This window comes from Malaclemys terrapin, chromosome 2 (assembly GCF_027887155.1).
Source record: "Malaclemys terrapin pileata isolate rMalTer1 chromosome 2, rMalTer1.hap1, whole genome shotgun sequence".
Classification (NCBI taxonomy): Eukaryota; Metazoa; Chordata; order Testudines; family Emydidae; genus Malaclemys; species Malaclemys terrapin.
Genome location: NC_071506.1, coordinates 128298662 through 128322407, shown reverse-complemented (window position 1 = coordinate 128322407; position 23746 = coordinate 128298662). Strand labels below are relative to the sequence as shown.

Genomic DNA, 23746 nt, shown 5'->3' with positions numbered 1-23746 from the left:
GTGGAATGAGAAATACAATCAGCTGAGCAAGCCAGCAGAATCAGCAGCTGAAGGTACAGTACTGTCTGATGCAAGAAGGATTAACTGTTCTGGCTCAACTGCAGCAGCGCAGAGCCTCATTTTATAATAAATTGTCAGCCTCCGAGACAAAATGGTTGTTTTCCTTTGCATTGTGTCCCAGTGGGGTCGATTATTCAGGGCCTTGAGTGTCTTAATTTGAATATGTGATCACTAGGTTGTGCTTACAGCCAGGCAATGTGTAAACAACCTTTTTGTATTCTCAGACTGGCCCGCTCCCTCTAACTGGATATGTGTGGTACAAGAGAGGGACAAATTACATTTCATGTGGAAACCACAGTATTTGAATGTTGTGATGTTTGGCTGTTAGTTTAGAATTTGCATTTAGTAAGAGTGTGTTTTGCTGCTATGTACTAGCCATAGCAGTTTAACCATTGACATTTACAAATAAAACTAGGGCAGCTTTACAGTATGTAAAAATGAAAATATACAGACTCTCCCACCTCAGCCCCAAGAAAGTCTTTTTTCCCCAAAACTGTGTTTAAACGATTGGATAGCTGAGATAGAAGTTTCATGCCAGCTGATATGAAATGGAACAGCTGGGAAATACATTTATATTATAATTTTTATAATGGTCTTCTATACACAGGCCAGAAATTCTGCAATGTGTATTTTACTCTCTTTTTCCCCAGGTGTTTTGAGCTGGGTACTGGCCAAGGGTTGGTGGAGTAGATATTTATTTATGTATGCAATCCTTGATATTTTATCTTGTATATTTTATTTTATAGGATGAGTGCACAAAGCATAGGAAAGGCATTTAAAATGTTTATATATAGGACTAAATGAAATACATATTTTATCTAGTTAAATCAAGGTATTCCTAGTATCTGTATCATCCTCCCTGACATCAGCTGTATTAACATTCACAGTCTGATCCAGCAGTGCTGTATGCTCACTCGTGTGTGCGCGCACGCACATCCTCCTGGCTTTATGTCTCTCTCAGCTGTGTTTAATCAAGAGTGACACTTACATGAAATCCTGCTGGGGACCAGGATCTTCCTCCTCTTCCTCCAGCTTTCTATGGACCCTTCTCCATGAGCTCTTGCAAACAGCAGCCTGGTGCTATCACAGCAGTAGATTAGACAGCAGAACAGATCCTGCATGTCCCTACTCTGTACCCACTGCTTCTCTCTAGTCCCCCTTCTCTAATCTCTCCTCCCCTGACCCCTCTAGCCCCCTACCCAGCTGTCCCGTTTCCCCTCCCCCCGCTCATGGATATTAAAGGAGACTAGAGGGCAGAGCTGGCTCCGTGAGGGGCAACTCCCACCCTGAAAAAATGCATCCTTGGGGCCAACCCAAGCACAGCCGAAGGGCAGAGAGACAGTGCCAGGCCCCAGGGCTGTGTCGGGGGCACTGAGCACCCCCTCTAATCCCCCCCCCCCGCCTTGGGAGCGTCTAAACACCCTCTTCTCTTTTGGGGCCTGCCCCCCTTGGGGGCCTGCCTCCCAGCCCCGCCCCCTCGGGCCTAGTCCCCCCTTGGGCCTGCTCCCCCCTCCCCGCGCCCGAGGAGGAGCCAGGCCAGGCCCCGCCCCGGGAGGGCGGGCTCACGCCGCCTCCGCTGCGCCGGGGGCTGGTGGGCCCGGGTCGGGGCATCCGCGCACCGCCAGACGGAGCCGCCCGGCCGGAGGGAGAGACGCTGCGGCCGTGGGGTCAGTGCGAGGAGGGGCCCTGGGTTGAGAGGGAGGGGAAGCGGGGTCCGGGGGGGAGTGATGAGGCAGAGGGGCCTGGGGGGTGATTGAGGGGAAAGGACCTGAGTTGAGAGGGGGAACGGAGCCCCGGGGAGTGATGGGGGACGAGTCCTGGAGGGGGGGGCGAGGGGCCATGGGGGGGAGCGGGGCCTGGGGGGGTGATGGGAGGGAAGGGCCCCGGGGGGGGGCGATGGGGTGTAGCGAGGCCCCGGGGGGGGGGGGGGCGATGGGGTGTAGCGAGGCCTCGGGGAGAGAGGGGAGTGATGGGGGGGGAGCGGGGCACTGGGGGGAGGGCGATGGGGAATGATGGGGGGAAGAGCCCTGGAGGGAGGGTGAGGGGCCCGGGGGAGTAGGGCCCCGGGGGGGCAATGAGGAGTGATGGGGGGGAAGGGCCCTGGAGGAGGGAGGGGAGCATGGCCCCGGGGGGAAGGGGAATGTCTGGTGGAAATGGATAGCATCAGCAGAGAGAGATGGAGAAAAAGGGGGCAGTAGCTGCCCAGGTGCCTGAGGAGTTTAATAAGAATGGCCAGACCCAAGGTTCCTCTAGCCTAGTATCCTCTCCTCTGACAGTGATCAATGCCAGGTGCCCCAGAGGGAATGAACAGACAGGTTATCATCAAGTGATCCATCTCCTGTCACCCATTCCCCGCTTCTGGCAAACAGAGGCTAGGGACACCATCCCTGCCCAGCTCTGGGTGCCAGTTCTCCATTGTTGTACAGATTTGCTTTGTATGAGTGTGGTGTTTCCCTCTACACTCTCCTCCCACCCATACCCACACCTGTGTGGGAAGGAAGTGGGGACCTTTCACATGGGCCCTCTTTTCTGCCGGGCACCGTTGGAGTTGTTGAAATTTGGGAAACTGATTTATATGGGACTTGTTGTGGTCTGATGTTAGAGGTTGGGGTGAGTGAGGTGGTTGCCCTAGGCCCTGGGGAGTTTGGCTGATGGATCTTGCCCACATGTTCAGGGTCTAACTGATCACCATATTTTTGGTCAGGGAGGGATTTTCCCCTGGGGTCAGATTGGCAGAGATTTGGGGGATAGGGACTATGCCTTCCTCTGCAGTGTGGGGCAGAGGTCACTTGCTGGTTTGAACAAGAGTAAATGGTGGATTCTCTGTAACTTGAAGTCTTTAAATCACAATTCAAGGACTTCAGTAATTCAGGCAGAGGTGACCAGGACGGTGATAGTGATGATGAAATGCTAAGGGAAATTAGAGAGGCTATCAAAGTTAAGAACTCAATAATAGTGGGGGATTTCAATTATCCCCATATTGACTGGGAACATTTCACTTCAGGATGAAATGCAGAGATAAAATTTCTCGATACTTTAAATGACTGCATGGAGCAGTTGGTACGGGAACCCACAAGGGGAGAGGCAACTCTAGATTTAGTCCTGAGTGGAGCGCAGGATCTGGTCCAAGAGGTAACTATAGCAGGACCGCTTAGAAATAGTGACCATAATACAATAGTGTTCAACATCCCTGTGGTGGGAAGACCATCTCAACAGCCCAACACTGTGACATTTAATTTCAAAAGGGGGAACTATGCAAAAATGAGGGGGTTAGTTAAACAGAAGTTAAAAGGTACAGTGACTAAAGTGAAATCCCTGCAAGCTGCATGGGCGCTTTTTAAAGACACCATAATAGAGGCCCAACTTCAATGTATACCCCAAATTAAGAAACACAGTAAAAGAACTAAAAAAGAGTCACCGTGGCTTAACAACCATGTAAAAGAAGCAGTGAGAGATAAAAAGACTTCCTTTAAAAAGTGGAAGTCAAATCCTAGTGAGGCAAATAGAAAGGAGCATAAACGCTGCCAAATTAAGTGCAAGAATGTAATAAGAAAAGCCAAAGAGGAGTTTGAAGAATGGCTAGCCAAAAACTCCAAAGGTAATAACAAAATGTTTTTTAAGTACATCAGAAGCAGGAAGCCTGCTAAACAACCAGTGGGGCCCCTTGATGATCGAGATACAAAAGGAGCACTTAAAGACGATAAAGTCATTGCGGAGAAACTAATTGGATTCTTTGCTTCAGTCTTCACGGCTGAGGATGTTAGGGAGATTCCCAAACCTGAGCTGGCTTTTGTAGGTGACAAATCTGCGGAACTGTCACAGATTGAAGTGTCACGAGAGGAGGTTTTGGAATTAATTGATAAACTTAACATTAACAAGTCACCGGGACCAAATGACATTCACCCAAGAGTTCTGAAAGAACTCAAATGTGAAGTTGAGGAACTGTTAACTAAGGTTTGTAACCTGTCCTTTAAATCGGCTTCTGTACCCAATGACTGGAAGTTAGCTAATGTAACGCCAATATTTAAAAAGGGCTCTAGAGGTGATCCCGGCAATTACAGACCGGTAAGTCTAACGTCTGTACCGGGCAAATTAGTCGAAACAATAGTTAAGAATAAAATTGTCCGACACCTAGAAAAACATAAACTGTTGAGCAATAGTCAACATGGCTTCTGTAAAGGAAAATCGTGTCTTACTAATCTATTCGAATTCTTTGAAGGGGTCAACAAACATGTGGACAAGGGGGATCCAGTGGACATAGTGTACTTAGATTTCCAGAAAGCCTTTGACAAGGTCCCTCACCAAAGGCTCTTATGTAAATTAAGCTGCCATGGGATAAAAGGGAAGGTCCTTTCATGGATTGAGAACTGATTAAAAGACAGGGAACAAAGGATAGGAATAAATGGTAAATTCTCAGAATGGAGAGGGGTAACTAGTGGTGTTCCCCAAGGACCAATCCTATTCAACTTATTCATAAATGATCTGGAGAAAGAGGTAAACAGTGAGGTGGCAAAGTTTGCAGATGATACTAAACTGCTCAAGACAGTTAAGTCCAAAGCAGACTGTGAAGAACTTCAAAAAGATCTCACAAAACTAAGTGATTGGGCAACAAAATGGCAAATGAAATTTAATGTGGATAAATGTAAAGTAATGCACATTGGAAAAAATAACCCCAACTATACATACAATAGTTGGGGCTAATTTAGCTACAACGATGGGGGCTAATTTAGCTACAACAAGTCAGGAAAAAGATCTTTGAGTCATCGTGGATAGTTCTCTGAAAATGTCCACGCAGTGTGCAGAAGCGGTCAAAAAAGCAAACAGGATGTTAGGAGTCATTAAAAGGGGGATAGAGAATAAGACTGAGAATATATTATTGCCCTTATATAAATCGATGGTATGCCCTCATCTCGAATACTGCGTACAGATGTGGTCTCCTCATCTCAAAAAAGATATACTGGCACTAGAAAAGGTTCAGAAAAGGGCAACTAAAATGATTAAGGGTTTGGAACAGGTCCCATATGAGGAGAGATTAAAGAGGCTAGGACTCTTCAGCTTGGAAAAGAGGAGACTAAGGAGGGATATGATAGAGGTATATAAAATCATGAGTGATGTGGAGAAAGTGAATAAGGAAAAGTTATTTACTTATTCCCATAATAAAAGAACTAGGAGTCATCAAATGAAATTAATAGGCAGCAGGTTTAAAACAAATAAAAGGAAGTTCTTCTTCACGCAGCGCACAGTCAACTTGTGGAACTCCTTACTTGAGAAGGTTGTGAAGGCTAGGACTATAACAGAGTTTAAAAGAGAACTGGATAAATTCATGGTGGTTAAGTCCATTAATGGCTATTAGCCAGGACGGGTAAGGAATGGTGTCCCTAACCTCTGTCTGTCAGAGGATGGAGATGGAGGGCAGGAGAGAGATCACTTGATCATTGCCTGTTAGGGTCACTCCCTCTGGGGCACCTGGCATTGGCCACTGTTGATAGACAGGATACTGGGCTAGATGGACCTTTGGTCTGACCCGGTACGGCCTTTCTTATGTTCTTATGGGCCTACTGCAGGAGTGGGTAGGTGAGGTTCTGTGGCCTGCAATGTGTAGGAGGTCAGACTAGAAGATGATCATGAATGGTCCCTTCTTTCCTTAAGGTCCGTGAGAACATCCATCAGGAGACCAGAATCCTAACTCCAACTCTGTCACTGACTTGCTGTGTAGTTTTGAACACCTCATTTAACCTCTGTCTCTCTGTTTTCACATCTTTAAAATGTGCCTAGCATTTAATTACCTTCTAGGGTGCTGCAAGAACAAGCCAACTGTTTGTAAATGCCTTTGAGATTCTCAAGTGGAAGAGGTTATAGAAAGTTAAAGGAAATACACTTTGGAAGTAAAGAAAATGAGCAATCAGATAAGAACAGTTAATTCTGGGGTACAGGCAGACATTTGTTCTGGGCCCCTTTCCTATCACTATCAATATCCTTATGTTTCCTGTGCTCCAGTGTTACATAAGTTTCCTGACTAATTTCTTTCTACTTCAATTACCACTGTTGTAATCATGCTTTTTGTTAATTCAAAATAGGTGTTTCCGTGTATTTGGAAGTGCAAGTAGAATAAAATTGGGAAGGATAGGTGGATTTTCAGGTATATGAGACTTTTGCTATAGCAGCAGACAAGTTTTCCCCTTTGGATTTCGCATGCTGTCAAATCCCGAAATGTTTAGTGGAGTTTTCTTTCACTGTCTTTCTAAAATAGAAAACTCAAGCAGCACAAGTATCAGAAATCAGGGATGTGTGAAGCACAACTGAACCATAGTGACAAATCCTAAAGCATTAACTCCAGCTCATTGTAAAATGTCTTTGTCTAGGCATGACTCCTGAGCGTTGTTCTAGGTATGCTGCCTGGTTGTTTTTCATCAAACACTTGATTGCATTTGCTATTTTCTAACAGGTTCTCTTATTGTTTCTGCAGCTATTTTATTCCAAAGCCACTGTGGAATCCTCATCTTTCAGACTTTCCGTGGTGGAGTCGGTTGAGCCAAAATTTTATCAGACTTATCTGTTCTGGGGCTTGTCATCTCTGTCTGACAGATACATTTTGGATTACGACAATAATAAGTTTGTAACAAGTAAGTTATCTCTGCAGCTGGCGGTCTCTCATTTGTAGAAGTTTGCCATTCAGTCTGCCTTATTGTCACAGAAATATGCAGTTCTTGGGAGGGCCACGCTTATGTGTATTTGTCCTTCCGGTGTTAGTAAATAACTGAAGACATTTTAAAAATAAAAATTCAGTGTTTATTCTGTCTCCGTCTGTTTGTTCGTTTAGACGGTGCAATGTCAGCTGTAGAACAGCAACAGGCAGAACCTTCTCCATCATCCAATTCATCCAGTTCCTTTGAAGTAGTGGAGGCAGATATTGCAAATAAGTATGAGGCAGTTGTTCCTCACTGGTTTTACTGCAAAGTAATAGATTCTAGAGAGAGGTGGATCCCTTTCAGTCGACAAGACTCGGAGAAGTTAGAAGAGGCCCACAACTCAAGTAAGTTGAAAATGCCTTTTTGTCACAAGCTTCTTAGGGGTAAAGGTACATTAGGTTGTGGGATAGGGTCAGAAGGAAGCTGGCAGAATCCCCGCACATCTAGATTAGAATGGATGAAGTAGTAGCAGACATGGTCTTGAACTACCCTGCACTAGACTAGATGACCTCATGGGACAGTTCCAACTCCGACATCTCTAATTCTCTAGTTTAAATAACCCTTGGGGTAATAGAGCAAACCTTAAAATCTGCTGAGGTGAGGTGAATTAACAAGAGTGAATCATGGGTTTTGCAAGATGGGGAAATCTGCAAGAGCACTGAGTAGGCTAAGAATTTGAGATGCATTGTACTGATGATGTCTTGGGGCTAGAAGCTCCGACTAAGGGAAGTGTTCTAAACATCTTGTGCAGTTTTTGCTATGGGATTTGAAAGTGTCTTCCCTCTCTGGAATTTTAAATTTATCCCCATTTCTGTGGAAATACCTCTTCCCTAGAAGGGTGCCTATTCACGTTGCTTAAAAAAAAAGTTTCATCCAAAAGGCTTTAATGTTCAGGCCTCATTAATTTGACACTTACACTGAGTACTCTAGATTTTTTTTTTTTTTATTTGCATGAGACAGCATTTGTATACGGTAAGTAGGAATTGGTTAGGAAGCAACACTGGCTAAATTCTACCACTGTGAGACTTTCCTGCAGATTTTACTGATCTGTGGATTTATTAGTATGAAAAGAGTAGCAATGCAGATCGGAGTGTGAATGGAGCTCCCAGGTCCAGCATGGCTCAGACACTTATTTATATTATAATAGTGCCCACAGTGTGCTAGGTGCTGTCCATATATATAAAGTGATACCCCTTGCCCTGAAGAGCAGACAGTCTAAGGCTCTGCTTCTGCAATCAGATCTGCATAAGTGCAGAGCTGCAGAAGAGAAGCAGCAAAGGGTTGGGGAAGGGAATAAGGTTTTGTGAGTCTTTTGTCCTCTAGCCCCACCCCCTTCCAGTGGTTAGACTGAAGGGGGTGATCCTGATTCAAGGTGCCATGTTTTGGCGGCTCATGCAGGTAACAGGTGCTGCCTAACGCAGTGTACCTGTAATCCAACTAATAGGATCAGACCCTATAGATAGTAGAGCCAGGGCATTTAGGTGACATTTTTGCTCTGAGTAAGCGGTGAAATCTCTTGGAAGTTCTCAGTCTGTGCTGGAGGGGATTGCTTAGAGGCCTATGCCTCCACTTGGAAATGCTAAGATTTCCTGGTGCCATGAGTTCAGACTCAGGCCTTGACCATTCCAGTGCAGGGAGCTCAAATTCCAGGGAGCTTACTGTATGCAAGTACATGAATGAGACTGAAAATCTGATGTCTTGCCTGGAAATTAAAGATCCCACAGCATCTCTTTGAAGAGCAGAGGGGTGGCCTGGGGCCCCTGTCCAGTACTCTTTCTCTGCTGTTGTGGGGCATGCTGTGCACTGATTGGCTGCCATTCCCTTTCCCAAAGGGAGCTGCATCTCATTGGTACTGTCTGTATATAGTTTTAAGAGCTTTGGGATCATCTGGTCTCAAAGGGGCTAGGAAAATACAAATGAATATAAACATTTAAGGTCTTGCTGCTCTCAGTCATAGTGGGATCGATGTAAACCACCTAGCTTGCTGATCTCATAAGCTCTTTGGGGCAGGGGACTTTCTTTTGTTGTGTGTCTGTACAGCACCTAGCACATATGGGGCTACCGCAACACAGACAATAATAAACTAGCAATTGTTTGTAGCCTAGGGCCTTTCTGATGTCTCCACCCCAGTGTGGAAGCTTTGACTTTCTGGCATGATTGTCCTAGGAGGCCTTTTTAAATGGTGACTGTGTTTGTTTACACAGATCATTGTATGGATTTTCTAGGTATGCTCCATGCAGAAGCGGCTGATACCCCCATGATTTGCATAGTCTAAAACCTCTTGGTAATGTCCCCTTCTGATCTGTTTACACTTCATGGCAGTCATTGCATTCCACAGGGAAAGACGATGAACAGCTGGTTGTTCCAACGGAAGGGGGCAGGTATGACGTGCATTTGAAGAAGAGGCTGCGCTGTGCCATGTATTGGGAGGAAGAGGTATCTGAAGTGAGACGCTGCACCTGGTTTTACAAGGGAGACAAGGACAACAAGTATATTCCCTACTCGGAGAGCTTCAGCGAAGAGTTGGAGGTACTGATATCTCGCCTAATAACGCTCAGCCCTTCCAGGCTGCTCTTGAGCCCTGCTGGCATCTGCTTGTGTAACGTCCCGAATTCCATGAGGGGTCTTGGCACTGAGTTGTGTCCAAGAACGTGAACTCGAGGGAGACGTTTGGGTGACACTTCATGTTTGATTAGCACCATTGGAAATACTGCACCTCTCTTCTCTGCAGCCTCGCCCATTGTCTCTCTCCAACATGCTGCCGCTAATGCAATCTCCCCAGGCTCTCATCCTAGCTCTGCCTCCTTCCTGGCTCTTGCTAGACAATTAAACTGCTTGCCCTCATTTTCAGCATGCTGCCTGCAGTCCCAGCCCTGGCCTCTGCTTCACTCCTTGCGACCTACATTTTGCCAAATCTCCTTGCCTTGCTACTCACTCCCTCTTTCCTCCTACCTCTTTGTATGCTGCTTCCATGCCTGGGCCCTCCTCTGTCTCCCTCTTCATAAAGCCCCTCCTTAAAGCCCACTTCTTGTGGCTTGCTTCCCACAGCCAATCTCTGCTTCAGTGCTACCCGCAGCTCTTCTTGTGCCTGACCTTATTTTCATAGGCAGTAGTCGATTCTTTCAAGCTGCAGACACACTTATTTTTCGCTGTCCTTGTCTGCTGTAATGTCCATGTTTCTCTAATCTAGACCCTGATCCCACAAATGCTCTCACTTGAGAGTAACTTCACTAGTGCAAATAAATAGTGCCCCTGAAGCCAATGGAATTATCTATGTGACTAAAATTACTCATGTGTGTGAACTTTCAGGATCAGGTCCATAGTAGTAGATTACAGAAAGAGAGCCCCTATGTGAACTGAAGTGCCAGGCATATTTATGATTTCCTATGAACATTTAGTATTAATGGCCAGCGACTCTTCCTATGGAAAATGATTTTCCATAAAACTTGAATCTGATATTAGTAGAGTCTAAAGTGGAAGATATTGCCTCTATTAAAACTGGTAGCTTAAAAGGTGCTCCCAACCAACACTTTGTAACACAACATTTAACCCAGGGATAAGACTGTCACCGATTCAGACTCGTGTCTGATTTACCTCCCTTTGATCAACAATATTTTTAAGAGCTACCCTACAATAAGAGGGGAGGGGGCAAACCTCCAACTGGTGGAGTTCCTGTGGAAATGTTTGTTTGACTTGCAGAGATTTCTCTTCTCCCCAGGAAACTTACATGATTGCCATAACTCTGGACGAGTGGAAAAAGAAACTTGAGTCCCCTACTAGAGAAATCATTATATTGCATAACCCAAAGGTAAAACCTGATGGTTTACTGTTTGTAGCACAGACAGACTTGTGTTTTCCCCTTTAATTCTGCTTTCAGTGCTGGTCTACACTCAGTTTTTAGAGACCAATATACTTAGTGATACGCTCTTGTAGTGTGGATGCAGTTCTACCTGTATAAAGGTCCTTATAGAGCTACATTTATGGGAATAAGGTATTGTGGTGTAAGGCACCTTTATACTGATATCACTGCAGTCATGCCAGAGGGTTGTGCCACTTGAACTATATCAGAATCTAGCTTAGGTACTTCTGTTCCGCCGTTAGCATTGTATCTGAGTGACTTGCCCATGGTCATACAAGCCAGTCTGTGGTGAAGCAGGGAATTTAAGGTGGGTTTCTCACTTCCCAGGCTAGTGCCCTAATCACTGACCCATCTTTCCTCAGGTATAAAATCATGCTGCAAACCAAACAGTTAAATTGGCTCAGTGGCTGAAGACATCATTCCATTCTGTTTTCTAACTGATGCACAGTGAAATACTGGCACCCAAAGACAGGTGGGGTGTGGAATAGGTACACCTGTCTTTCCCAGATGATGTTTATTGTAACAAGGAAAATGCAGTGCAGAATTATGCATTGAACTGTGTATAAAGTAGCTCAAGTGCTGAGACTGCAGAGGAGCAGAACATACAAGTACATTTTAAAAAGTACAGTGAACTCCATCTAATCCAGTGTCAGTGTCCATCTGTGTCCTCACTAGTGTAGTGTCTAGACAGGTTTGCTCTTTGCTCCCTGCAATGGTATAGGTGTGCTCCATTAATTCCTGACAGATGTATGATGAGTTGCTTATCCCCCTTTATAGGAGATGCTTAAATGTGTTGCATGTACCACGAGTTCTAACACGCTTCTCTTCCGGTTTTTAAGCTGATGGTGCACTACCATCCAGTGACATCCTCTGATGACTGGGGCGCAACCCCTACAGAACAAGGTCGACCAAGAACTGTTAAGAGAGGAGTGGAGAACATCTCCGCTGACATCCCCTGCGGTAAGTTAATGTTCTTCACATCCATCGAAGTTGAGGAAAACGTTTCCCAGCTCATTTTCTCAGACCCTATCTGACTTGCTTGTTGTGATATGGCTTCAGAGAATTTAAAACACTTTTTTTTTTTTTTTGCTTGAGACTTAAATATGGGCTTATGGATGGGTCATCTCATCTTGCTGACAAATATCCTTATGTGCTAAATTCAAATATTACAGTAGTTTCTACAGCATGCAACTGAGATCAGGGCCCCACTGTGCTGGGCGCTACACAGACCTAGAGACAGTCCCTGCCCCAAAGCACTCACAGCCTGAACAAACAGGAAAGGCGGAAGAGGAAGTGCTCAGCACCTGCCCTCTGAAAATCAGGCATAGTCACTTGAGCCCTTCAAATCACAAGTCACTTGAGCCCTTCAAATCACTAGTCACTTCTGAAAATCGTGGCTGGTGTACTATTGTTATTAAAAACATAACCAAACCCACGTCTTGGTATGTACATATGTCTATATCACACAGACATCCATGCTCTCTCTTGTGTACACTTTACAGAATGTAAATCATAACTGTGGGCCAAATTTGATGCTTTTGAATAGCAAATGAACTTTACCACCAACCTAACCACTTGTCAGCACTAGCTTTTGCCTGTCAAAACCCTTCATTATCCACCTACAGGCTCTTCTAAAAAGATCTTATGTAAACTAAAGGAGGTGGGAGAGAAGAGAATGAAAATCAAACATTGCCTGATGCCTGCTTTAGTCAGAGAGGCCTCTGCAGAAAGGCCTGCTCCTCCAAGCTGCTGAGCCATAAATCTTTAATTAAAGACATACCTCATTGGTGGATCAGTGGGGCAACATGGAGTACGGTTGAGTGATGGGAACATGTCTTCCTACCTTGATGATAGCCTCTTAATCTAATTGGCAAGGGCTACAACAACACATTATTGTACTTGGGTGTAAAGTCTCTACCTCTGCACAGCCACATGAATATGTCTCTAAGAAGCTGAGGGTGATTTTTTTTTTATAACTCGGAAGTACATTATCCTTGACACCCAACCTGTCGCACTGAAATGGTTGTGGTGACTGGGAGGGGAGAATGTCTAGTCTTTGGGTTTGACTGCAGAAGCTTCACCTCACCTGCATAGCCTCTCAGTGACGTTTCACAAGGCAGTCTGGTGTGGAGGAACCAGTGCAGCATTGGGAGTTCTAATCCTGGTCATGTGCCCAAATCGCTTCACCTTCCTTCATTTCACTCAGCTGTAAAATGGGGATAATGCCACTTACCACCCGCCATGTGCATGTATGTTGGTGAGGGTGTGTGGAAATTATTTGATGAGTAGGTAGTACTTTAAATATGAAGTACTCTACTGAGCACTACTATTGCTCTTGACATACAAACCAGGGACCAAACTTTATAATATTCTCGGACCTGGAACTTTCTTAGCATTATCCCTTACCCGACCCCTTGAGGGTTTCACACATCTGCCTCAGAGGTTGAGATCTCAAAGGAATGTTGCGTCAGGTAAACAATTAGCTGCTGTAATAAATGGTTCTCTCTTTCCTCCTCTTAGGGGAGCCTCTGCAAATAGATCACTTGGTTTTTGTAGTTCATGGAATTGGGCCAGCATGTGATATCCGGTTCCGGTCCATCGTCCAATGTGGTAGGTGTGCACAGGAGATGATCCCGTTTCACATGCATCACCCCTCAGAGAGCGCAAATAAACACAGGTCTGATGGGAAAACACATGAGGTGCTGTCATCACACCTTGAAAGAATTTGACACTAATCTTGGCAAATGGTAAGACAGAACTTGCTGACTGCAATGAAGATGCGTAGTTTGAATATACGAGCAATGAAAGCTGGTTATCTGGATAGAGTTGGACAGATGTGGACAATCTTTTTTATCAGAATGATCACTGTGTCCTAATCCTTTGAATAGTGAGCTTCCCAAATCAGATACAGATTCTTCAAGTAACTGAATAAATCTGTCCTCTACTCAGTCTATTGTAGGTGGTAAACTTGTCCAGTAAAGTCTAACACAAGTTAATGTCCCATCCAAGGGTCTTTAGAAATGTGACAATTTCAGAGAGTACTTCTATTGTCATTGTAACTGCCTGAGTCTTGGAGAGGAGTTCTGTTGATAAGCTGTGTGTACCATAAACAGGAAAGTTAAGATGAGGTAAATTTCTATAATCAAACCAAAGCTGTTGCATACTTCAACAATTTGTGGGGTCAAATGTCTTTAATTCTGGCAAAGTGTCCCTTTTTTTTTTCCTCATGCAGTCAAGCCTTTTGATACTGCAGTCTGTCTTACAGTATGCATCTAATGGAGCTACTTTTTAAAAGGTTACTGTCAACTTGAAATCAGTCAGTGAACTAAAATGAGTGAGAAGTAATTTAAAACCCAGCCCCTAGCCCTAAGTTTCCGTACCGACATGTGAGACTTTTACAGTAGGTTTTATAGCTCTTTGAAAAGTTTCTCTCTCCTTGGTTGCTGTGTGTAAGCTCCAGCAATCAGGGGAAACAGACTTGCTACGGAGCAAACGGTGACATCCAGTTTATGCTTCAGCTGAGAAGTAGAGTGTTTTTGTCTGATCCCTCAATTAGTGATCTGCGGTGTTACTTGTAATAACAGTAGGTTAAAAAACTTCAGAATGATGTGGGCTGTTTTGTCGTAAGCTGACAATGTCCCTTCAACTCAGCTTGTTCAGCATAGTAAACGCTTTTCCTAGCAAACTCTTTGTTTTTTCTAGGCCTTGATACAGAGCTCATATTCTCTTTCCAGTGAACGACTTCCGTAACGTTTCCTTGAGCATGCTGCAAACACACTTCAAGAAAGCCCAGGAGCAGCAACAAATTGGCCGGGTAGAGTTCTTGCCTGTGAACTGGCACAGCCCTTTGCATTCTACGGGGGTGGACGTGTAAGTAAATTCTAGAACCTTAGAGGTAAATCTACTGTGGTGACTGAGTGAGTGAAATCCAGGAGTGCCTTGCTCTTTTGTAAAATGCCTTGCCTTTGCTGCAGTGGGTGAGAGATGAAAGAAGAGCTTTCAGCGCAATCTCTGCTGCTGCTACTTTACATCAGGAAACACACAGGTGAACATAAAAAAGGAACCCGGAACTGTTTGTAGCACCAGTTTTCTCATGAAGCCAGATTGATGTCTAGTTTAAATTGCACCATAAGTAGTCTATTGGCATGTAAAGCCAGAAGTGCAGACTGGTGTTTCCAGTTGCTGTAAGAACACAGAGCAGGGGCTTTGAGTATCCAGCCCACTGGGAGTCAATGAGGCATCCCACTGCACAGGGGAACAGCATGTCAGCTGCACAAGTGGGGAGCGATTTTAAATGCTCCTGGAGCAGGGAAGGTTGGCTCTTTGCATCCACACCTCAGAGGACCCTGTTCTGTTTCTGAGAAAAGGTGGTTTTGAAGTCCTTTCTGTTACTATGTTCTGTTAACGTGAATTAAGAATTCAGGTGAAATCCTCAATGGCATAACTGCCATGGACTTCGAGAGCCAGGATTTCACCCTGGAAACCTACTAGGAAATAGCTACCGGAGCCGTGGGTGAAATCTCTGTCCCTCATAACAATCCCTTGTTTCATGTTTAGCGATTTGGAGCGAATTACCTTGCCGAGCATCAACCGCCTGCGGCACTTCATAAACGACACCATACTGGATGTTTTCTTCTACAACAGCTCCACCTACTGCCAGACCATAGTGGATACTGTTGCTTCAGAAATGAACCGTCTGTATCTGCTCTTCCTGCAGAGGAACCCTGACTTTAAAGGGGGTGTTTCCATTGCGGGCCATAGCTTAGGTAAAGGGTTTAGTCTTGGGTATCCCAGTATTGGTGTGTAATACTGTAGAATCTATAGAATGTCTGTATGCACATGGCACAGAACCTTGGACTGCAGTTTAGTGCTGAAGTCCCATTTCCATACCATGGGACACTTGAGTGTGAGAGAGGAGGAGGGAAGCCCTCCCCTCCCCCCTTTACCAAACAGAGGGATATGGGCATGTAAGTATATTTATTCTAGCATAAGATCTCACGTTCTGCTCAGAGACTGTGTATGTGGCTATTTTTTTAGGGTCGCTGATATTGTTTGATCTCCTAACAAATCAGAAAGATTCCTCTGAGGATGAAGACGGCAATAAAGAGGTAAATTCCCCATGGCTTGTGCGTGTTAAGCATCTCACTGATTCAGGATGGAATCTGTAGGCTACATCCACACTCCAGCATTTCCATAACTGCTGCAATGCAGAACACTGCTGTTGTCTCCTGCTTCTGTAGCAGAATAGCTTTGAATTCTCAACGCTATCCTGCCAGGAAAACAGAACAAAACAATCCCACACCTACTACCACTACTGTAGCCAGAACATAAAGGAAGAAGGAGACCAGCTCTGTAAGTATGACCCATGTGGCTGTACTTGCAGGGATCCCAGATGGGTGCCTATGAACAGGGAGACATTGGGGGAGTGAAAGAAATCCTGAAGAAGCTTGAGCTGTCTGAGTACTACAGCTTCTTTGAGAAGGAGAGAATGGACACGCAAGCACTGGTAAAACAGCTCTCCCAGCAGAGTGGCTACTGTTCTTGTATGTTTCACTGCTTGCCTGCAGATCTATTAGAGTTCACATTTTTCTTCTCTGTGCCCATCACCCTGGTATTGGGTCATGTTCACACAGGTATTTCTTGCATATGTCGTGCCCTCTGGTTAGAGTAAAGCCCACGTGGCCTAATGTACCCTGTTTTTTAATGGTAAGGCTGAGTGACTAATACCTCTGCAGGCTCTTGATTCTGCCCGTGCTAGCAACAGCCCTGGTTTCCTGTGTGTGGCGGATAGGCTGGCAGCGTGCTGAACTGTACACTGGAGACCGAAAATGAGACGCGCGTTTGTGTGGGAGGCATTTCTGCACTTGAGGCTAAGTTCAGAGATTGCTGCCTCTCTCCAGAGCAGAGTGATTCCCATGCAATCTGTGCTCCCTCCCTTCCAGAGGGGCACACTGAAATCAGAGCAGTTCGCTCCCAGGATCCCTGGCTTCTGTAATGCTGAGAATGGAATATCCTTTGAGTGCACAGTTTCCTGTACTGTAGTAGTAATGGGTTGTAACTTACTGTCCAGGCTCTGTGTACGGAGAAGGATCTTAAAGACATGGGAATTCCCTTGGGACCAAGAACAAAGATCCTTCATTACGTAAGAACCAAAGACGAAACACAGGTATGGTTTGTTTTGTTTTTTTTTCTAGGGGGGATGGTCCAGTCCCAAGTAGCGGCTTATTTGGAGTCAGTGGGAAGCAGCTGTCTGAACCATTGTTGCCAGCACAGATTCTTACGTATGTTGCACTGGCATAAGGCATGGCAGATGCAGCTGCACGCACTGTTGCTCTGGTCATTTTGGGGTCATACCTAAGAGAACACTAGCATTTTCTAGACACCATTGCAGCATCAGTTGTATTGTGGCCTCTGGGGTGCAAGCGGAAACCTGCGGCCGCCAGTCTGAGCCCAGGTCTAAAAACTGAGTCTTGTGGGGCTTGCACAACAGTGCAAAAATAGCTGTGTAGACGCTTGGGCTCTAAAATGCACCCTCCTCCCTAGGTTTCAGAGCCTGAGCTCCAGCCCAAGCCCAAAGGTCTACACAGCTGGTTTTGGTCACTGTGAGAGCCCAAAGCTGTAGATCTGGGCTCTTAAGAATTGTTGCCGTGGGAACTCTGGGAAAGGGGGGCTATTACTTGGGGTTTAGGTATGGAGTGGTCTGTGGTAGCTCCTGCAGCTGGAGCCATGCTGGTCTCTCTCTGGAGGGTGTTTCTGCCAGGGTGGCAGCTGTTCAAAGCTTTGCAGCTCAGCGGAGTGGACATGTCCAGAACACCAGAGCCTCCCACCCTCTTGTGCTGTATGAACAGAGCCATTCCCAGTAAATGCTCAATGACCTCAGCATGTCCGCACTGGGGAGCCAGTCAGTGCACTAGCTCAGGCTTGTTCCCAGGTAACGTCTCCTTGGCTCCCCCATGGCCATGGACCCGCATGAGTTTGCGGCTGTGTGGAATCCCAGTCTCTCCCATTCTTGTTGGTACAGGATGCTCGGCAGCAGGCCCAGGTCCCTGCTGGGAATGATGACGAGAGCGAAGATGCTCCCAAACCTGAGTCAGGGTCATCCCCGCATCTGAGCACCCGGAGCAGCAGCACTAATGGTGGGGGGAAGTGTCAATATTTGGATGTCGGGCTAGGACAGGTAACAACTCACGTTTGTTGATGTGGCCTGGTAGAGCCAGTGCATGTGTAATATGCAGCATTCAGACTAATGGGGACTTACTTAATGCCAACAGAGCTCTGGGGGGGATGGCTGCTAACTGAGGGTCATTTCACCATGCTTCTGACAGTCTCTAATTCTGAGGGCAGCGCTACCGTCATGGTGGTCACCAGGTCCCAGCTCACTGTCCCCTTCTCTCCCCCAGCCTTGCAGGTAATGTATTGGCCTCAGCTGCCTGGAGACTCTCAGTTGGAGACTCTTGTAAGTAGCTCAATGCTGGAGCCAGGCTGAGGTGCACCCCATGCAGGGTGCCATTACCAGGTGCCTCTGAAGTCCTGTTTAAGTGGCTCCTAGGCCTCATGCTGGCCCTCTGCCCGGAGCAGGCTCCTCCCACGGTGCAGATCTCTCCTGGCCCTGGTTTAGAATACTGCCATATTCACCCCTCTCTGTGTTTGCCCTAAAGATGCAGCCGAGACTCCTGAGCTGGTCTCGTGTGACCGCTTTAACCCTTTTGCTCAGGCAGGATGGAAGAACATGTTGGCCAGGATATGTGCCTTCAGTGTAGTGACCAGGAGAGCCTGGCTCTGCCGTGGGCCTGTTGTGTGACCATGGGCAAGTCCCTGCCCCTCTCAGTGCCCAGACTCTTCAGGGTGTGGATAGCACAGTGGGGCTCCAATCTCTGGTGGAACCCCTAGGTGCTACTTTGATACAAACAATATCCTCTGGGGGAACTTCCCACATGGCCATCTCTGGTATTGTCTGACGGTGGCAGGGACATCAGCATGGAGTCTAAACACTTCTGTTGTGTCTTAACTCTGTTAGGTCTCAGCAAATTACCCTCAGCTAATCTACAAACCTGACATCTTCTTTGCTTTTGGGTCTCCCATTGGGATGTTTCTCACTGTACGAGGTGTGAAAAGGATCGATCCAACCTACAGCCTTCCTACCTGCAAAGGCTTCTTCAATATCTTCCATCCTGTATGTATGATCAATTGACATAATGCTCGTAAGCTAGATCTGCTGTAGCTAGCAGGCTCTTACACCTACGCACTCTGAGCAGCGCTCACATCATGGCCTGGGCCCTTTTGCTCTCCTACTGTGGAATAGCAACTAGCAATGATTTTGCTGTCAGTACAATGCTTAGGGGCTAGGAAACGAGAGCGCCTCGAGTCTGTATTAGAACTCTCCGCTTTAATCATGTAGCTTCCATTTTGGTCTCATGTTGGGGGTGCCTGATTTCCCACACGGGGCAGGGATTAGGTGGGTGTAGAGCTGAAGTCAGTGCTGCTGTTCTCCTTCTGTGCAGTTTGACCCGGTGGCATACAGGATTGAGCCCATGATCGTTCCAGACCTGGAGTTCGAGCCCATGCTGCTCCCTCATCACAAGGGCAGGAAGAGAATGCATTTAGGTAAAGCACAGAGCCGGCCTTCCTCATGGCTCGATGCAGGTCTGTAACACTGTTGCTTTATGCAATGCATGTTACTGCTCAAATGCCTCACCTCAGGCACCTGTGTTTTTCAGAACTGAAAGAGGGCCTGACCCGCATGGGTATGGATCTCAAGAACAACCTGCTGGGGTCACTGAGGATAGCCTGGCAGTCTTTCACCAGATCCCCACTGCTGGCCGTGGAAGCAGCAGCCACTGAAAACGAAGCTGAAACTAGTTTGGAGAAACAGACAGGTGAAAAAAAATGACAAGGGAAGAATGGGTTTCAGGACCAAGCCACAGCTCAGCGCTGCTAGTTCTCCTGGTGTGGGAAGGAAAGGAGGATGCGAATGAATTGTCCCAGAACAACCTGGACACCTACTCCTGGGTTCTCGTTATTGCTGTGGTCTTCCCATTCTCACTGCCTACCAACCCCACTGTGCCTGATGATAGATGACCTCTACCTAAGGAGCTTGCACTCCCTTCTGCTGCTGCCTGGGTGGGGGAGGCAGGCCTGGTGTTTAGGGTGCAGAATCCCAGTGTGTGAATCTTAATGCCAACAATCTCCTCCCTGTAATGTCATTCTGCAACCTGCTGCGTTCGTTATATTACCAGGGAGGGAGACCAAGTGCAGTCTATGCTAACTCACGCATGTGCCACTGTGTGTTTACTTTTCACAGCAGCTGCCTTAAACCCAAGCCCCTTTTCCCCCATTCTTAAAGTAGAACGCAGGCCTTGGAGTTGTGGGAGTTCCATTCCTGCTGCTAGCATTGGACAGGCTTGGCATGCTCTTGCTGCTAAGGGTCCTGAGGCTGTGCTGTTGCTGAAGCATGTTATTTTGGTTAAGTCCATTCAGATGCGAAGCCCGAAGAGCCTGCTGCTACAGGGAAGGAAGACGCCTCTTCTATTAATGTGGGAATGTTAAATGGAGGGCACCGGATTGACTACGTGCTGCAAGAGAAGCCTATCGAGAGTTTTAATGAATATTTATTTGCACTACAAGGCCATCTCTGCTACTGGTGAGCATCTCCTTAGCCTACTCTCTTCAAACTCTCATTCTGGTCCCTGGCACCTTCATACTCTTGTAATGTTCATTTTTAAAGCTGGCATGGCAAAAGCAAGTAGATTCCAGTCACTTAAAAGGCAAACAGCTTATGTATGATTCTTGCCTATAGTAGCTCATGCCTCAGCAATGAAGGGGTTGCCGTGTGCTCTCTGTAAGAATGTTAATTACCCTGTGGGTGTCGGTGTAGTTCTAACACTCTTCTCTTCCAGGGAGTCCGAAGATACTGTTCTCTTGATTCTGAAAGAGATCTACCAAACACAGGGCATTACATTAGATCAGCCTCTACAATGAAGTCAGATGACCAGCTGCACTGTTCTGGCGACATGATGTAAGTTACCTTGTCTTTCTGAGACACCTCATGGTGAAACTGACAGCTGTTAACATGCTTACTGTGAAATAACTTCTTGCTTCATTTGGGAATGGGTGTTAAGGACGTAGCTGTCTCACCTAGGAGCATTCCATTTTATAGCACTGTGCTTTAGACAAGTCCAATGCTACTGTCTGTCAGGTTATGAATGTTCCCAAGGGCTGCAACTACAACTGAAGAAACTTTTAAAATCTAACTCCTGAGCATTCATGCTCTTCGCTGTGCTTGGGCAGTGAGAAAGCTGAGTAACTTGTGCTTTAATGGAGTCATTCAGCTGAGAGGCCCAGGGATTCTCCCATGTGTTCAATGTCACTGTCTCTGGTCAGTGTCAATTTCATAGCTTAAAGCCAGAAGGTCCCATCTCCTCCAAATCACAGCTCAGAGCATTTAATTCAGTGATTCCTGCATTAAGACCCATAACTTGTGGCTAAGCTAGAGGATGTCTTTATAAAAAGATACAAGCTTGATTGAAAGACTCCAAGTGATGGAGGCTCTATCACCTTCTTTGGGAAGCTGTTCCAGTCCATGAACCCTCACTCTTTAAAAAATAAATAAATGGGCCTTCTTTTTGGAATTTGTCCAGCTTTTACTCCCAGCCAATGGATCTGGTTATGCTTACTCTGCTAGCTTAAAAAGCCCTCTAGTATCCACTGTCTCCTCCCCAGGAAGGTACTTGTGACTTGATCACAGTCTACTTCTTAACCTTTTCTTTGATTAAACTACATTGAGATGTTTTCCAGTCATTGAATCATTCGTAGAGCTCTTCTCTGAACACTCCCAATTTTTCAACATCCTTTTTTAAAGTGTGGACACCATGGCTAGAAAGAATATCCAGTAATGGTCTCACCAGTGCCATACAGAGAGAAAATCATTTCCCTAGGAATAGACCCCAAGGTGTTAAGAGAATGAATCTGGACTTTTTCTCTGCCCAATTGTGCTCTCTTTCCTCAGCCTCTAGAACTTCATTATTTACTCAGGAAGGTGTTTAAGTGAACTTGGTTCTGAATGAACATTACTGGAGACACAAATCCTGTGTTAGAACCCTGACTAGGCTGGCACAGCTAATGGCACTTGGTGATGAGACTCGTCTGCATTAGGAAATGGCTTGAGGTGTGCTACTGGCTTACGTGGGGGTGAACTCACTTACATGGAAAATCCCCTTGTGCGTTCAGGCTTTAATGCTGCATAAACCCTGTTTCCTTGTAAGCTGTGTGCCCTTTCCTGTTGCTTCCCTAGATGCACACCAAGTGACTACTAACCTGGAAAGCCCGGAGTTTCCTCTGCCTTCCTATCCTCTGCTGCTACTGTATCCTGCATGCTGCTTCCCACGTACCTGCTGCTGCCTGGAGCACTGGGAGATTTTTCTCATTTTTTGGGGGGAAAATCAAGGCAACACACTCTTCTCCTAAAATACCCACTATGGATTTGTCCCTGTACCCATTGACACACCCATGGGATCATTCACTCCAACACCATTCCCCTTGGTGTCCACCCACAGCGTGGTCTCACTGTATTAGGGGCAAAAAGTGTTTGCTATGGAAGCAGGTGGGAATTGGTCTCCTAAGCTCCTTGCTTTATACTAGCTGAAGTCAGGACAGGTGTTTGCACCAGATCATGAAGATGTCTGGTTGCTGCTTATTTACTATTAACAGAACTAACTCAAGGCTTAGGAATAAACCCAAGTATGGCTTCATGTCAGAGTTCAGGCTGCCTGGCCAATTGCAGTTTATTTCTAACACAGACCCAGAGCCCTGGGCTACTTGAGGCTGGCACATCAATGAAGGGATGAAGCCTGAACCAGCCTGGATTCTAGCTCTAATTCCATTCTCCTTCACAGGCAAAACCCCTCTGCAGTAGGAGTGGGATCTGTCCAAGGAAGAGGGGCTTAAGCCCTCTAACTAGTGGGAGAAGCTGTGCAATAACTGCAGCAGGGGGCTGAGGACAGACCAACTCCATGTCCGGTTCCTTAGCAAAGCATTCAATCTGGATTCAGTCAAGACCTCATTAGAAGGATGAATAGCTGTGGTGGTAGAGACTTTCAGTGCAATTCATGGGCCAAACGCTCTCCTTCACCACACCCATTCCACACTGCTGAGTTCAAAGTGGCTACATTGGTACAACTGAGGGGAGCATCTGGCACCATCAACCAACCTCTACTATGTAAATAAACAGGTGCTGTGACACTAGATCCACGTTCACAAAATGTGGATGACCCTGCTGGTGAACCCATAGCAACCTTTTGTACACAGCCATGTCTTATGCTGTATTAACCAGGAGCTGCTGAACGATTGCTGTTAGAAGCACTGTAAAGGTAACTTATGGGGCAGAGATACTAAAATGATAAATCCCTTGTAACCAAAGATGTACAGGGTAAACAACGGACTAAACTAACCCCTTAGCGTGTGGATTCCTTTGAGCAAGGGAGAGCAAATGCTGTGAGGGTGTGAGATAGTGTCTCTGGCCGGGGGTCTGGAAGTGGCCACTCCCACGTTCCCCCTCCTGCTGTACAGTGCAATAGGCCTTTTCCTAGTGCAATGAGCTTGTTTGTTTTTCTTCTGTGTATTATTTGCACTATTTAAATGCATTTTGTATTCCCCAACCCTGCCCCCTCCAAAAGAACTAAGAGAAGCTGTATTCACATCTGACTGTGGGCAGTGATGTTCTGCACAGCTAAGCTCCTGGATTCCTATCACATCTCCTGGAGGTATGTAAGAAGGAACTGTTTATAACAGGACACAGTCATGATCAGCTCTCCAAGTTATGCACTTTGGGTAAAAAATTTAAATGCATTTAAAATTATTTAATGTCTTTTTCCAGTCAATACAAAAGTAAATCTATGGTTGCAGTGGTTGTGTTTGTGTGAGGGAGAGTTGGGGGGGGGGGGGGGGGGAGGGAGTGGAATGTGAGAACCTATTATTTTGGGATCTAACTTCATGGCAAAGTAAAGCTGTTGTTAAAATTCCCAAGAGGAGCCCTTGGCATTTTACAAAAGGCCACTGCAGTGGACAAGCATTACAGGAGAAAACAGAACCAAGTAGTAGCACCAATTAGAAGCACCTTTGTTCATAGGCAGGGAGAGCTGCT

At 46.1% G+C, this 23746-nt stretch overlaps 1 protein-coding gene across 3 annotated transcripts; it reads left to right on the top strand.

The window, feature by feature from the left end:
- The first annotated feature begins 1623 nt into the window (after positions 1-1623).
- On the top strand, positions 1624-23499 carry DDHD2 (DDHD domain containing 2). Of its 3 annotated transcripts, none has more exons than XM_054019161.1 (19): positions 1624-1727; positions 6527-6683; positions 6881-7093; positions 9088-9278; positions 10468-10557; positions 11448-11568; positions 13129-13218; positions 14343-14478; positions 15166-15374; positions 15646-15716; positions 15992-16114; positions 16679-16774; positions 17630-17785; positions 18626-18781; positions 19110-19212; positions 19326-19484; positions 20077-20248; positions 20505-20623; positions 22500-23499. In XM_054019161.1, exons 3-18 carry the CDS (start codon positions 6889-6891, stop codon positions 20584-20586), a joined length of 2160 nt encoding a protein of 719 aa, XP_053875136.1. In that variant the 5' UTR covers positions 1624-1727; positions 6527-6683; positions 6881-6888; the 3' UTR covers positions 20587-20623; positions 22500-23499. The 3 variants fall into 3 exon arrangements, with proteins under 3 accessions (XP_053875136.1, XP_053875135.1, XP_053875137.1); XM_054019160.1 differs by having other exon boundaries at positions 21899-23499; XM_054019162.1 differs by lacking the exons at positions 15166-15374; positions 15646-15716; positions 15992-16114; ... (6 more) ...; positions 20505-20623; positions 22500-23499 and having other exon boundaries at positions 14311-14400.
- The last annotated feature ends 247 nt before the right edge of the window (positions 23500-23746 follow it).